Below are 15,498 nucleotides of genomic sequence, written 5' to 3' on the forward strand. Positions count from 1 at the left end.
GGCTGTCCTCATTTGGAGGCGGGTGGCTCACATTTCTCTCACTGAGAGTGGGGAAAAAAGGTAACACCCACTTCTAATATAGTTGCCAAATAAATACAGTTAGTACAGCCAAGCTGCAGTCACTCTTTTATTTATTCAAACATCAAATGTACAGTGCATAAAGTATTGATACCATAAAATTATTTGACGAGATCAGGCAAGACACATCTGTGTTGGCTCCATAAAATTGTGTTAAGACTGTATATCTCTGAAGGACTCAACTTTGTTCTTTCATTCATCCATTCTTTCCCTGTTTATTTTGAGTCAGAGGAGAGATGATGCCCAGCTGCACCTCACTCACCGGAGACACGTAAGAGGAAAACAAGGAAAAAACACACACACACACACACACAATTGTTTTGGATCAGATTGGTATTTTAGAGTATACCTAATGGCACCGTTTCATTTAAAAATATCAAGTCAGCCATGATTTTTTTTTTATTTGCGCAGCATATTTGATACATTACCGTTTACAGTCCCCACGAGTCAAAAGTAATTGCCTCAATTTGAACTGCTTTTGCTTCTCTACAGGCACAGATAGGTCTTTTATTATTCCAAACACGTTGCTCGGTGGAATAATAAGATGGAATAAGCAGCGTTGATCTCCATTTTATGACACATTAAGGCACCGGAAATGTGCGCGTGCAAAAGACCAAAGACAAACTTAAATGATAAACACATTTCGAACTGAGGCCCTATACATTGATTTGCTTCTTCAGCCATGTTTTGACTTGTCTTGATTGGAGGTGCAGACGAGGCGTTGGCGAGTGTACTCCCAGATTAGCAGGGCGGCGCTCACATGCACGTTGAGTGAGCGGATGACGCCTTGCTGAGGGATCTCCACGCACACGTCAAGCATCTGGAGCAGGTTGGCGGGGATGCCTTCTCGTTCGTTGCTAAGATGACAGAAACAATCTTAACATCTGTGGCAGTAACCATACATATTTGGACTACGATAACATGATACTGTACATACCAATTTAATTTGCTTGAATACAAGTCGATTTATCAAAAATAATTGCAAAAAGTTTTCAATGTATATGAGGAAGCTATACAGTACTGCCCATTCAGTTTGATTAATGAAAGATCAATTGGCAAGTTAATTCATTTCCTGAAGAGTTTGATTACTCTTGGCTTCAAGCCCATAACAAGAGACAGTGATGGGATCTGTGAGAATGCAGGAGTTGAAGCAAACAACCACTATTATGCAATGACATGTTTTAGTGACATTACGCAAGAAAACTAAGCATTATGATAAAGTGTTCGCTCATCACTCGCTGAGTTGTCCAAGTGTACTGAACCTACATTTGGGTTACACCCAGTGAATGTAGAGGCGGTAATGAGGGACCCCTTCAATGAGTCTACAGAGGGTACAGCACAGCAGGAACTGACAAATTAATGATCTCAATTTATCCTGAGTGCAATTGGGTGAGAAGATTGCTCCAATTAAATGAAAGTCACAACAAAACAGAACACCTAAACAGATGTTCTAGTGCTTCTTCCAAAAGAAGTAATTAAAGTATCCAAAACTCTGCATGATTAAGTCAACTTGGTGTGAAGGTCCAAACACTTGAACGATAAGCGATAAACAATCTGCATCGTTCTGATCCCTCAAGCCCTAAACAACCTAAAAGTAGATGATGGTCCCTGCTGCTGTCATCTTTTTCTGCTTTGCTATCCTGTGGGACAGCCAATTAAAGAGCGGCATGTTCTGACAGAACCGATGAGAGTAAAGGCCCTGCTGGGAAAATAGGCTGAACAGGTGGAGTTGAAATAAAAAATAAAAAAGAACATGCAAGCTCATCCCTTTATTTGTGTAAAACTCCGAGATGAACGTAAATGGAATTGAAATTTTAAAAAATACTACTGTATTTGACAAGGTGATGTGCATGGCTCGATGGCAGAGTGGTCGTCTCCCAGCCGAGAGCCTGTGGGTTCGATCCCCCCACCGTCATGACCATGTCGAAGTGTCCTTGAGCAAGACGCTGAATCCCTAATTGCTCCTGATGCTGCGTCATCAGGAGGTAAATGTCTTGTTAGTGTAAAGCGCTTTGAGTAGCCAAGGTAGAAAAGCGCTATATAAGTCAAAAGTCCATTTTCATAGTAAACTTGGCTTATGTTGTCATTATCAGTGGTGCCAATAATGCAAGTCAGTTACTTTTGTGTTATATTAACTTCAAAATGTAGGTGATTACATGTACACAACACGTAGTTGCCTGAGGCTCCAGTGAGAAAGAATTGACATTTAACTTAGAAGCTCACACTTTGGAATGTATTTCAATGTACATGGTACAATATAAAACAAATAATGAATAATAAAATACAGAAAAACATGATGCTATCGTACTCGATAACCGTTCTACAGAAATAACTAGACACTATGTAACATCTAATATCTGGTATTGAACAGTGAAATTCATTATGGGGGCTATTAAAATTAACATTCGCATCATTGTGTTTTGAAGATGCAAGCGAGTACTATTTTGAGTTTGATTCATCTTAAACTAAAAATAATGTTTGTTGCACAATCCATCAACAATCCATTCATCCATTCCATTTTTTTGCCGCTTATCCTCATTAGGGTCAATGGTGTGCTGATGCCTATCCCAGCCATCTTCAGGCAGTAGTAGATTTAAAGTCTGTTAAGTATTTTTAACGTAAAAAAATAATTATGTGTTTCATTTCTATTTGAAAATAAACTTTGCTCTTTACCGTCTACATTAAAACACAACCAAAACCATGTGTCATCTTTGTTAACCGAGGTGATCGGTATCTTTGAAATGAGATTAGTAAAGAAACTTGTAATCTAATTTTGTTATTATTATTATTATTATTATTATTATTATTATTATAGTCAAGTAAGGCTTATCCGTGACAAAAATAGTTCGTTCTTTTCTCAATTTCTGCTGCTGCAGCTTATATACCGGTGCAGTTATAGTCTGGAAAATACGGTGCTTTTTCAGACAGGTGAGATCATCAGCTACTTAAATTGAATGAGATCATTTGATAATGCAATGCTAAATCCTGTGGACACAACAAAGTCCCAATTTTGTTCCACAAAATGGTTTGCTCTAAATTCCGCTCTCTTACCATTTGTCATCTCTTTGGATTTTTACAGCAACCAGTCGAGGCAACAAAATGGCTGGCTGTGGCTACACTATCTGACCTAAAACATGGGTGTGGGTTCCAATTTTTATCCGCATCTTTGCGACTCCAGCAGGTTAAGTCAATTGAAAGCTCTTGGTTATGTACTGGTAACCTTCTAAGGTACAAGGTTTAAAAACAACAACAGCTGAAATGCAAACAATTGTGTATCACTTCATTGTGCATTTTGTAAGGATCCAAAACTTGGCTTTAGATAATATTGATGGGCCATACCCCAAAAGTAGCAGAGTCTTCTCAGGAAACTTGTAGTCCTGAAGGTTCTGACTGTTGGCAGTCTGCTCCACACCAACAATGCAGTAGCCCTCACTCTTCTTCACCTGCAGGAAGCCCACCAGCTCTAATGGTTTTACCTAATGAGCAGACGCATTCAGTTTTTTGAGGAGCACAACAAAACGAGTGACACATAGCACATTACTAAATAAATACATTTTGGATAGAGGAAATGTCGAGAATAGGTGAAATCAAATGTGATGCGCTCACCTCCAGGAGAGGGAGCCAAAGTTCAGATGATACACTGAGGGACTGAAAGTGTTTGTCGGTGATGTGCCGGAGGTTGTCCAGCACCAACGCACTGGCACCAAAGATCTCACAGGTACGGCACAGACCTACAACCGCACATACAAACACATTTTGATAGTTTTACTCTTAGAGCTGCACATAATAAATAGAGATGTGCTATCATAGCGACACAGTGTGACGACCTCCAAGGTTAGTGGGCTTGTCAATTAGAGAGGCGACAACCAACAGAGCGCCATGTTGTTTGCCCAGACGAGCTGCTCTCTGCTGCGACACCAGCTGAAGATCTGGGTCTTGCACCTGGATGTCCAAACACCAGGGGGTTATTTTCTTCTGCACCTCAGCCCAGCGCTCCTCCTTGTCCTCCTCACCTGGAAGAGACAAATTTAGGACCATCCCATCAAAAAGCACCCAATATTAACCTTGTGGAATGTGTGATGGTACTTTTATCCTGCTGGATCCAGTCTCCGGGCTGGAGCTGGCTCAGGTCGGGAGTGGGATTTCGCAAAGGAGGTGTCTGAAAAACGCATGACAGCTTCTCCAGCTTCCAGGGGGGAATCCACTCATCATCAGCCAACCCTGAAAGACTTGGAAATGTGTAGAATATCGTCTGAGGGGAAGGGGGAGCGGGGGGATTATTGAATGCATAATTACAACATTGCATTTTTCCATTTCACCATACAATACACACTTACTTCAACGCTGTGATCCCGGATTGGATGAAAGGTTCCAAAGAAGAAGTGCTCTTGAATCCTGGTCCAGTTCTTGTTAACATTCCTAAAAGTTAGCAGACATATTTAGCATGGTACATTGATCTTCTTCTCCTTTCAGCTTTTCTCCTCAGGGGTCGCCACAGCGAATCAATTGCCTCCATCTAAGCCTGTCTCCTGCATCCTCTTCTCTCACTCCAGCTACATGTCTTCCTTCACTACATCTATAAACCTCTTCCTTGGTCTTCCTCTAGAACACCTAGATGGCAAGTCAAAATTCAGCATCCTTCTACATAGGGCTGCACGATTAATCCAATTTTAATTGCGATCACGGTATTGGCTTCCATGATTAATTAAGATGAAAACCAGCGATATTACCATTTAAAACGCTGCCGGCCTGCCTACCAGTACACGTCAAATCAAGCACTTTTGGTCATTCTACCACTAGGAGGCAAACGCAAGGTTAAGACATCATTAAAGGGACAGTGTGTAGATTTAGGCCGTTTTTCATTATGGACAGCAGGAGGTGCTGCATTTACCATTGTCCATAGCTAGAACAAACATGGCTGCCTCCGGAGAAGTGCCAACCCTCATGTATTATAATTTCATGATAACTAGACCTATGAGTATTTTTGCTGTTGGCAGGCAATTCTTTTTTTTAAATAACTATAAAAAAATTAAAAACTTCCATGCAACATCTTTTTGCATAAATATCTGATGTTATGCAGCTTATACTCCAGTGCGGCTTTTTCATGACAAAAAATGTTTGTTTGTTTTTTTTGCTCAGTTTTTACTGCTGTGGCTTACTGCTCTGGCTTTATCTCCAAAAACTCTGAACAAGTGCGGTCCCTTTGATGCAAGGGTGTCAAACATACAGCCCGCGGGCCATAACTGGGTTTAATCTGGGCTTGTGAGATGATTTTCTTATGTGAAGTATAAAAATGAGCTGAAATTTCTCTGATGTATTCATTCCTGACCCTGTCCAAACAGCATCACTGGTCTCAGTGGTCTTGTACACCTCTCTTGTCATTTTAGCATGTACGCTTCATTGATGTGTTGCAGTTAATGAGTGGTATTCCTACCCAGTGCTCTTCAAGGCCTCAGTCTGATGCAGACAAGTCTTGACCACAGTGGACAGCTCCCTCAAACCATCGACTGTCTTCTCTCCTCTGGCCTCTATCAGGCTCCAGACCCGCTTCAAAGCCAGCAGGGCATAGAGACGCACGCTAAAGTTGTGGTGGAAACACCATTGAAGAGTGATATCTAGGGCTTTTCTCAAATGCATGTCCTTGATGGAAAAAAAAAAAAAAAAAAACAACCATTAGCGCCAAGAAGTGATTTCATTCTCTAAAATGAATTTTCAAGATGTCTCACTGGATTGTTAAGGGTGAGGACGATGACAGCGAAATGCACTAGGACTGCCAGGAAAGTGCAGGTGCCAGTCTTGGTTCCTTCATGATGCTGTATTCATTCATATTGTAAAAGTGGAAATACAATCGTTAAAGAAAAAGATCCTAGAACTGAAGATTAAGTATATTCTGTGAGGATAAGCGGCTTGGATCATATGCAGATGGATGACAAATTGGAGTTTAAAGGTTCTCCTCAAGCCCGCGTAGGTTCTCTCCGGGCAGTCCGGCTTCCTCCCACACTCCAAAAACATGCATGGCAGGTGTATTGGACACACTAAATTGTTCTTAGGTGTGATTGGGTGCATGAATGGTTGTTCATCTCTGTGTGCCCTGCAATAGGCTGGCAACCAGTTAAGGGTGTCCCCTGCCTACTGCCCGGTCAGCTGAGATAGGCAGCAGCAAGCCTGCGACTCTTGTGAAGATAAGCGGCTATAGAAAATGGATGGATGGATTACAAATGCTCGCTTGTGACTGGATCCCATGACAACAACATTGTAAACAACAGATGTCAGGTTTACATTAAGGTGCATTTTTGACTCGTTGTTACGTGCATTTCTATATCTCTATTTATGGAGAACTCTGGGTTAATTAACGGCAAGCTAAGTTCCCAAGACGTCCTTCAAGTAATCTAAACTCATGCCCAAGATAATGTTGCATGCTATTATTTTCATACACTTCCACAACAATTTTAACATCAAAAATCAAAATTTTTTGACCACCCGATCTATTTTTGTCAGTGACGCACAACGGTAGTCGCAAAGCTGCAGACTCTTTTGCCGGAGCGGGGTTACATATATCAAAGTAATCAAAAACAATAAAAACACATATTATGCAAGCTCACCTTGGTGAAGCAGGTCCAAAAGTTGTCTATTTGTCGAGGAAAACGGACAAGGATCAGAATAATCATCCACTCAATTAAGTACTTGACTGAAGCCTGGTTACTACAGAAGCCAGCCTCAAAAATCCTGCTCAGTATGGAGGCCACAAATTCCTGTGTGCATTTACAAAACATGAAAGATGTTAATATTTGCCTGCTTGTAAGTGTAGCGGTTGAGACTTCAGTGACTTACCTCTGTGAATTTGGGAAGCATCATTAGCAGTGTTTGCCATATTCTATTTTTCACACGATGTTGTAGGGAGTTACTAGAGATACGCAATGATTTTGAAATGTTCTTGTCCTGAAAGGGAATATTTGACAGAAAGTCATTCGTTTTGAGTGTTTCAGTTTGTTGCAAAAAAGCTGTACAATAATATCAGCTCAATGTTTTGTTGACGGATGAACCAAAACATATTCCAATTCATTTTTCTCACGTTTCTTTCTGACTTTGGAGTTACTGCAATTAAGTTTAGCAAATTTCAGTAACCTTTTCTAAGAGAGTGACAACAAGCTGCTCCATCAGCTGTTGGTGCAAACTGTTTGATGCATCCAGTCGACTGAGGAAAGCAAGGGTATACATGCGAGGTAGCTGGTCATCTCTGTTGTCGCTGCAAGACAAAAGATTTTGTTCAATTGCGACATGGCAAGAGAGACATCTAGAGGCAACTCTTGATCACTGTAACGATACAATGATAGTTGATATATAGAAATATTGAAAATTAACAAGGCAATGATCTCTTCAGTTATGTCTTGTCATGTCTTGAAAACATAAAAACAACAAAAAAGAAATTTTCACATGCTACTTTTTCAAATTCAATGAGGTATAGTATATGAACGTATACATTTGAATATACAAGCGTAGAGTAAGATAAACAAAAAAAAAAATACTTTGACTGTTGTTGAGAAATAAGTGAGCAAATGTGAAAGAAGCTTAGGGACATTTTGCTCTAGATGCTGAAAACAGATACTCTCAAGTTGCCAAATGGAAACACAAAAGAATAGGCTGGGAACCTTATTCCACCGTAGTTTATTTTCTGTATATGCCCACCCATCAATAATTAACAGGTTCCTGTTTCAAATGATGAATTACTCTAATCAGATTTCCTTTAGAATTCAACTTGCAGAGCACACAGAGCCGAAAAACAAATAAATAAACAATCATGCACCCAATCACACCTAAGGACAATATAGACTCTATATTGTCTACTCTATATTATAGAGTGTTTAATTCGCCTGCCATGCATGCTCCAGAACAAATAAAAATAAAAAAAACAGTTGAGCCTAAATTAATTCATAATACTCAATACTACATGTTACACCATCTTGTTGAGGCACACAAGTATTGAGAAAAATCAACTAAAGGTCATGAATAACAGCCAAATGATGGAAAAGAGCAGCAGCTCACCTGGCGACCACAGTGTTGCTGGCACACACCACACCAAGTTGTTCTACGTATGCTTGGACATCTTGAACAAGACTATGGGGAAGAGGAGAAAAAAAGTATATGAAGCACTTAAAACTACAACGACAAAAAATAAAACACTGATAGACTGTCATCAATACCGCTGATCTCTTCTGAATACTGGGCCATAAATGCAGCCTTCAGCCACGATGTCAATATGACTAAAAACACTGGAGAAAACGTCGTACTCTTGGTCAGTTCTTTGTCCATTAGCAGGCAACCATGTGTAATAACAGTGTTGCAGCAGCACATTAAAAACTCCATTCTTGGATTCAGATAGTTCCATGATCTCAGTAGCAATCTACACAAAAACATCAATATTACTTAATCCGTCTATTAACAAAGTATCGGGGACATATTGTGGTGTATGTGTGTCGATTACCTTTTTCACTGTTGTTGTCATTGCTGGGGCCTGACTATTTGTGAGAAGCAGCAATGTTTGGTGGAAAGCTACTGAGATGAAGCCTTTTAGAGCAGGCCAGAAATCATGGGCGTTATTGCTGAGCCCATGCACCAGTTCCCAGGTCCGACTCACAGCTTCCACACAGAGGGCCTCATTTTCATGCACTAACTGAGATCACAGCATCACACGTTAACATTAAACACTAACTGCATGCCTAAAGGTAAACATGGAGACTTACTTGTGGCAACACAGCCTTCATGAAAGTCAAAACAGGTAACACCAGGTCACTGGGTAGGAGAGCAAGAGCATCCACGCAGCAGCTCAGAGCGGCTGTGAGAGTCTCTGTGTTTCTGTAGTGTTCGGAATCCGAAAGCCCGGGTGTTTTTATGAGGAAACTCAAGCAGGTCCACTGGTCCCGCATGAAATGGGCAGCTGTGCGACCCCAATCCTGCAGAAGAGGGCCCTGCCCACCTTCATTCCTGAGGAAGAATGACGATTTAATGTGATAGAAAGTGTGCTCAACCGCGTTTTCAGATTCTTAGTCACTGACCTCAAGCCGTCTGCTGTGTGAGGCTTCAGGAGTATCTCATTGAAGCGGCTGAGAAGTGAAAGACGTTGCCAGGGAGAACACAATGTCTCATAGAAGTGCTCGTTCATCTGTTTTAGATGAGAGAAAATGTCCGGGTCCATTTCTTGCTCCTCCATTAGGTGACATACCATGGCGAGAGATGCCATTGCAATCGCTTTGGACACCTGCCTCGCCACTGAAGGCAACTACCAAAAGAAGAATGATGAATATCTAAGGTAAATTCTGGCAATAACATTTATTTCCAACCTGCTGTGTTGGTTCTTGCAGGATGTTGAGACTGTACTTGATAAGTTTAGGAAAGAAAGTTTGTTGAATTGTACAACTGTGCGTGGATAGCTGCTTCAGGACGCACAAATACAGCTCTGCTCGCTCGATGTCACACAACTGCACAAAACAAAGGAAACATCCAAATCTAAATCCATCAACTCAACAAGGGTCCTAATGTTGTGTGTTTACCTCCAGCAGTTCCCTACACAGGCGCCTCATAATAAACTCCTGGATTGAATCTCTACATTGAAAAATTAGTCTCTCCAAAGTAACTGTCAGTTCATCCACTGAAAAAAAAAAAAGAAATAAGATATGAAAGCTAAGTCTCTCATTGGCATATATTCATATCAAGGAGAATGCAGAGTTCCCTCGGGGCATATTGGTGCCTATCCCAGCTGTCTTTGGGCTGTAGGCGAGGTACACCCTGAACTGGATACCAGCCAATCACAGAGCACACAGAGACAGACAACCATTCACAAGCACAAACTATATATACATCTACATCTATATGTACATATACAGGTATAAATACATATACATATATACTGTATATAACATATGAATTCATAAATAAAAAACTAAACTAAAAAGGCAAAAAAAAAAGAAGTTCAATCTCTACATTGCAGATTTCGGTTACTGTGGGTAGTTTGGGGACGTAGCTGACGCGATAAACAAGAGAACACTGTAATTGACAGTGTTTTTGAAGAATGGTACAGTATGACAAAGTATTCTAAGTTCACCCAAATTCCTAATGCTAAGCTTTGAAAGTCCACCTGTGTTTCTTGATTACTCTTGAAGTTTAAAGGAGCTATGCAATACAGGTTTGTCGCCAACCACAACATTTTAACATACCCACAAAAATCCAATTCAACAGCGACAACTCTTGTAGTCAATTTCTGTAGGCATTCAGTAATCACAAAAACAACTGTAATATACATGCTACGTTTATATTTATTACACCTGTCACTGTTATGGTACTGTACACCATAACAACAATAAAAATAATCATATTAGAGTATGTATTTATCTGCTGGGTAAACAATGTTTTTTCATTATGACCTTAGATAAATCACCTGCATGAACTCCTCCACTACCATACAAACCTTGGGCTTTTGGTGTTTCAGTCAGCTGGAGCAGTCGAAGGACAAGCTGCAAACTCTTGTCAATCTTCTTCAGGGGCATGTAGAGGTTGCTGCCGACCCTGCTCAGAGTGTCCACCAGAGGAGACAATAACAACTGGAGGTTGTCATCAATCTTTGCTCCAGGTTGGCTCCTCTCAATGTCAGCACACAGCAGAATGGACCTAGCCAAGTTGTCGGCCTCTTTGGGATCAGGTAAACTCTGTGCCTGACCTAAAAAGCATATAGGCTGATTTACAAATAAAAAAAAAAGGGAAAGACTTTAGAACAAAGTTGTATCCTTCCAAGCTTACCAGTGCACAATGGAACGCTGAGAAACCCGTGCATTTTGCCTTGAACATAAGCTTTTATAGATTCTCTGCTTGAGCGTGCACCATCTTCATCACTTGACATCAACTTAAATCTGCCCTCATTATTTGAGAGCCAGGCACACACCTCCAAAAGACGCACAAGGGAGAAAATAGATTTGGTAAGTATATAATGGTGTGCAACTCAATATGACTAATATACCTCATTCCAAAGTAATGTGCCTCGACAAAGAGACTCATCTGCCCGGAAATTGCCCAGGAAGTTAAACATGTCATCAAGGGTCACTGCGTTCTGAAAATATGTTAATAAGTCATTTATGAAAAGACACCTCAGAAAACTCACAGTTCTTCAAGTCATGACCTTATAAAGTCAAGAATATGTAACAAAATTAACTACAAAACAACAAAAACAAAGGTAACATTTTCTCCATGTACCATGCCTTTTTAGATGAAATCCTACGAATTAATTATAATTGGTAGTGGTTTTCTCTAGCTACTCTGGATTCCTCCTACGTAACAAAAACATGTCTGATCAGGTAATTGGTGACTCAAGGTGGTATAGGCTTGTTTCCCTAAGACCCCATAAAAACGGTTCTAAAATGGTTGTATGAGTATCCCCGGCGGTACGTAACATTATAACAAGGTTTCTAATTTCATGTTTTTAATAACGTGACAGGAACAGTACATTTTTATTTTCAAATTCAGAGTAAATTAAATGCATCATGAGGCAACTTATTGAATGCTAAAGTAACTCCTTTGCAAAATGGTGTATTCCTTTTTTTTTGTTAACTTTGCATATCGCATTTTGTCATTAGTGATTATCTATCTAGCAGACCAGCCAGAAATAAAACAGATGATGTTACATGACCTATCATCAGGAGTTACTACTGTACATAAAATACACCAAGGAATACAGCTACACATGTAGTTTCAAAGTTGAATAAATCAGCACCCTGTTTTAAGCCTATTTTTTCGAGAACTACTGCACTAAAATTGGTACGTCATATGCGTCTCTTACCACATCTGTGAGACAGAGGGCGCTCTTCAATAAGAAGCACTGAGCGGCGCCTCTCAGGAGGACTTGATGCGTGGTCATGGTGCAGCGGAGAACCTCCCTGAGTGTGGCAGACCAAGCATGCAATTAATGTGAACTCCAACCATGAAAAATTTATTTTCCATAATAACATGGTACAGACCTGAAGGCAGTGAGCCCATCGACGGCCAATATTGGGTTTGGAGTAAGGCCAGACAGTGCCTGAGCAATAAAGAGGAGAGGCACCGCACACCAATGCTTAGATCCAAGCTGCTGGATCATCTGCAACAAGATGTAGCCTGAAAAGCAGACACCGTTTTAAAAGGAGAAATGTTTTTTTTGTAGCTGCAAAAACGCTTACCGGTAAATTGTTTGTACCTCTGTCCTCTATTGGCAGGCTGCTGAAGAAGTTCTTCAGGAAGATTTGGAGCTTAACTGCTAGCTCGGGACAATCTCCAACACGCTGGCCACCTGCCCTGGAGACCATTTTAAATAAATAATGAGATCAAACTTATCATTAGAATATAACGTAATTGAAAATATATTGTTTGGTAAGTTTAAAATCTCACTTGCAAAACAGCGACATTTCTGACAGAACGTCCATAAAGGGCCCAACGACAAACTGGAGAGCAAAGTAAACTAGTTTTAAGCATGAATGAAGCAGGAGTAAATCAAACGAAGTGATGCTTACCTGTGAAAAGGCTGAAGCAAAAGCCGGCTGTTGGATGACTTGAAGTTCAAGTAGGTGAGACACACCCGCTCGCATTAATGTTTTATTCTCACTGTGAAACATTCGCTGATAGACACACAGCAGCCATGATGGGTGGAAGAGGTCCTGACCTACAAACATGATATAGTACATTAGCGACTGCACAAATTAGATTTCACACCATTGCTTGATTTAATTATTGGAAGTGTACAATAAATTTAAAGAGCAAACATCAATACCTTCATTTGCTGTAGTTTGGATAAGTGAGTCAATTCTGTTCAGAACAGGGCGCACAACATGAACCTGCAAATGAAGACGGAACACTCAGCCATTCCCTTAGCAGTACCGTTGTGGAGTGGTGATGACATCTGAACTGAATCATTGTCATCAGAATGGATTTTTGACCTGATTTTCCTCCAAAGTCTCCATCACCAGCACATAATCCTCCCAGAAGTCTCCAAGCATCTTGTTGTTCTTGGCTGTCCATTTGAACAAGATCTCCTCATCATTCACTTCATTAACAAGATGGAAAGAAAGTCATATCGTCAAACAAACCTTTCCGTATACCTGAACAATCTTGCAAGATCATAACCATTATCACTCTTCGGCCATGTTTATTGAAAAGCATATGAGCAGTTCGTCAATGTCATTTAATCTCAATCAAAGGTCCATTCACAACAATGCTCTCTGTCGTCACTAATTCAGTGGATGGAGGGACTAATGAGAGCCTCTCAAAAAATGTCACATCTTACAGTTGTATCATGAATTGTGACTGACAGAGAGTAACATGTTGTAGTTGTGGCAAATTATGGAATGAGCTTTGCTTTCATTTCATTGTTGGTAGATTTGACAACATGATGCAAACTGTTGAGTGCCACTCAAGACATTTTCCTCAACAAAGACAATTTATAAGCATTTTTTTTTTTACTTGTTAATGTGCATGTAGCACTTCTCACAGACATTTTGGTCCAACAGCATGTCATATACAACGCCAATTTCACCCTAAATTGAGAGAATAACATGAAAACATCTCAAATAATTCAATATATCCCTGTTAGGCGGGCGGGTGACACTGAAACAAAACTCATCTCGCTCGTCAAACTTTCCTTCAAATAACAACAAAACAATAACTTACTAAAAAATAACAAACGCACTGTGAATATAATGTTAAAATATATTTAATATGCACCAATTGGTGCATCAAACCGGATTTCGTTGTCCAACAGCAATACAATGAAAATAAAGGCTTTCTATTCTATTGTTTTCTATTCTGAGTGAGTGGCTGGATAGAATGTCGGACACTTGAATAATGGCTTTCCATTTCCATAAGAAATTTTACCTTGTTTTGAAGGACAGTCCACTCCCTGTTCCTGTGACGATGCGATGCATCTTTTAAGCAGATACAATGCCCTTTTGCGGGACACGCTGTCTCTGTGGATAAGTCCATCCTGAACCACCCACCAGAAGCGGAGACAAGGACGAGGGTCTGACTCAGGAGGTGCCAATAGGTGGTCTGCCAAGGCGGTCAAACACAATAGTGTTCGATCAGTTACGGTGGGTGTGCGCTCCGATGCGTGCCATGTGCACAACTCGTGCAAAATCTTGTCGAGGATGCTTCCTTGCACCGCATTTTTGCAACAGTCCAGCAAGGCTAACATGAGCCGGACGGTGACCCGGGAGGGCAACCCGTCTGGAATAGTTCTAATGCCCGACAGAACACACGAAAATATGCTCGACAAGAGCTGCTCGTCTCCTGTTAAACAAGGAAGGAGGGCAACCAGGACTTCACTTGCCACCTCCACACAAAGTCTCTCCCCGCCGGATCGGTCCTCCTCTGACAACCGGAGCGAAGGCAGGACTGCTTGGGCGGCTCGGCGCGCCACAGCCGGATCGCACAACCGGACACAGATGGCCACAAGTCTGCACACAGCTGCTGTACTCTCCCTACACCTCACAGCATTGGTTTCTGCTGATATCCTGGAGAGAAATGGCAAGCAATGTGTCCAAATGATCGACTCGGTTTGATCTCGTATACGTTGTCTTTTCGCGATTGTCGAACTTTTTTCCGACTGGACAAGCTGCTCGAGTCCTTCTATGAAAGCTGTCAGTGCCTCAAGGCGCTCCATCTCCGGCCACGCGTCAATCGGCCAGCACAGGGAGTCAAACAGAAGTTCGTAGTCAGCAGAGGTAGAAAGGATTGCGTTAATTAAAACAGAATTCATTGTGCCACAAGGACGAATATTACAAACTAGTAAGATGCAAAATAAGACATTTTCTACTGATTTACGTTGCAGCACGATTACGCTCAACTCTGGCTGTTCGTAAACTTCCGGGTACGTCACTACAAAGTCTCGCGAGAGGTTTGGGATTTCCAGCTCTTCAGTACAACATGCAACTACAGTACAAATACTTTGCTCAAATGGAATGAAAAAAAATTCTCATCCATTTTTTTTTTTTTGGGGGGGGGGTTCATATTAAGTCATCTAATGTCATGTATTGAAGACCAAAAATTCCATTGAATGGATGTGCATTATGCCACTCGTTTTAATACGGCTGTAACATTGTATAATAATGTGATTATATTTACAGGTATTTTGGTATACGTGTTTGTATATTAAACTGGGGATTAAATACCAATTTATGCTATCCACAATTTAATATACTAACCATGATGTTTATTTTATTAACATGCTGAATTTTGTATTCTGTTTGATAACATATTTACGAGGGTGTGAGAATCCAATCCATGAACTGAAAAATAAACGCTGAAGACTTCTACTTCTGCGACTTTCTGTGACTTCCAGTCTCTGCCGTAACCTGCACTGTGACTACTTTGCTCTATAAAACAGCCGCTGGGAATGTACATTGTAAA

At 40.8% G+C, this 15,498-nt stretch overlaps 1 protein-coding gene across 3 annotated transcripts; it reads right to left on the minus strand.

Moving 5' to 3' along the window:
• Nucleotides 1–114: 114 nt before the first annotated feature.
• On the minus strand, nucleotides 115–14,943 carry tarbp1 (TAR (HIV-1) RNA binding protein 1). Of its 3 annotated transcripts, XM_088422064.1 has the most exons (29): nucleotides 13,966–14,943; nucleotides 13,032–13,138; nucleotides 12,866–12,929; nucleotides 12,609–12,757; nucleotides 12,487–12,539; nucleotides 12,296–12,393; nucleotides 12,081–12,216; nucleotides 11,903–11,999; nucleotides 11,087–11,176; nucleotides 10,870–11,011; nucleotides 10,541–10,789; nucleotides 9,627–9,724; nucleotides 9,417–9,554; nucleotides 9,132–9,355; nucleotides 8,820–9,060; nucleotides 8,561–8,749; nucleotides 8,280–8,479; nucleotides 8,122–8,193; nucleotides 7,204–7,324; nucleotides 6,910–7,017; nucleotides 6,681–6,830; nucleotides 5,805–5,891; nucleotides 5,513–5,718; nucleotides 4,416–4,497; nucleotides 4,165–4,330; nucleotides 3,906–4,091; nucleotides 3,685–3,809; nucleotides 3,418–3,554; nucleotides 115–935 (listed from the first exon to the last, which is right to left on the minus strand). In XM_088422064.1, exons 1-29 carry the CDS (start codon nucleotides 14,846–14,848, stop codon nucleotides 755–757), a joined length of 4,779 nt encoding a protein of 1,592 aa, XP_088278190.1. In that variant the 5' UTR covers nucleotides 14,849–14,943; the 3' UTR covers nucleotides 115–754. The 3 variants fall into 3 exon arrangements, with proteins under 3 accessions (XP_088278190.1, XP_088278191.1, XP_088278192.1); XM_088422065.1 differs by lacking the exons at nucleotides 10,870–11,011; nucleotides 11,087–11,176 and having other exon boundaries at nucleotides 10,541–10,805; XM_088422066.1 differs by lacking the exons at nucleotides 115–935; nucleotides 3,418–3,554; nucleotides 3,685–3,809 and having other exon boundaries at nucleotides 3,944–4,091; nucleotides 4,165–4,299.
• Between the last annotated feature and the right edge of the window lie 555 nt (nucleotides 14,944–15,498).

This window comes from Hippichthys cyanospilos, chromosome 8 (genome assembly GCF_059441005.1).
Source record: "Hippichthys cyanospilos isolate Australia breed blue-spotted pipefish chromosome 8, RoL_Hcya_1.0, whole genome shotgun sequence".
NCBI classification, from domain to species: Eukaryota; Metazoa; Chordata; class Actinopteri; order Syngnathiformes; family Syngnathidae; genus Hippichthys; species Hippichthys cyanospilos.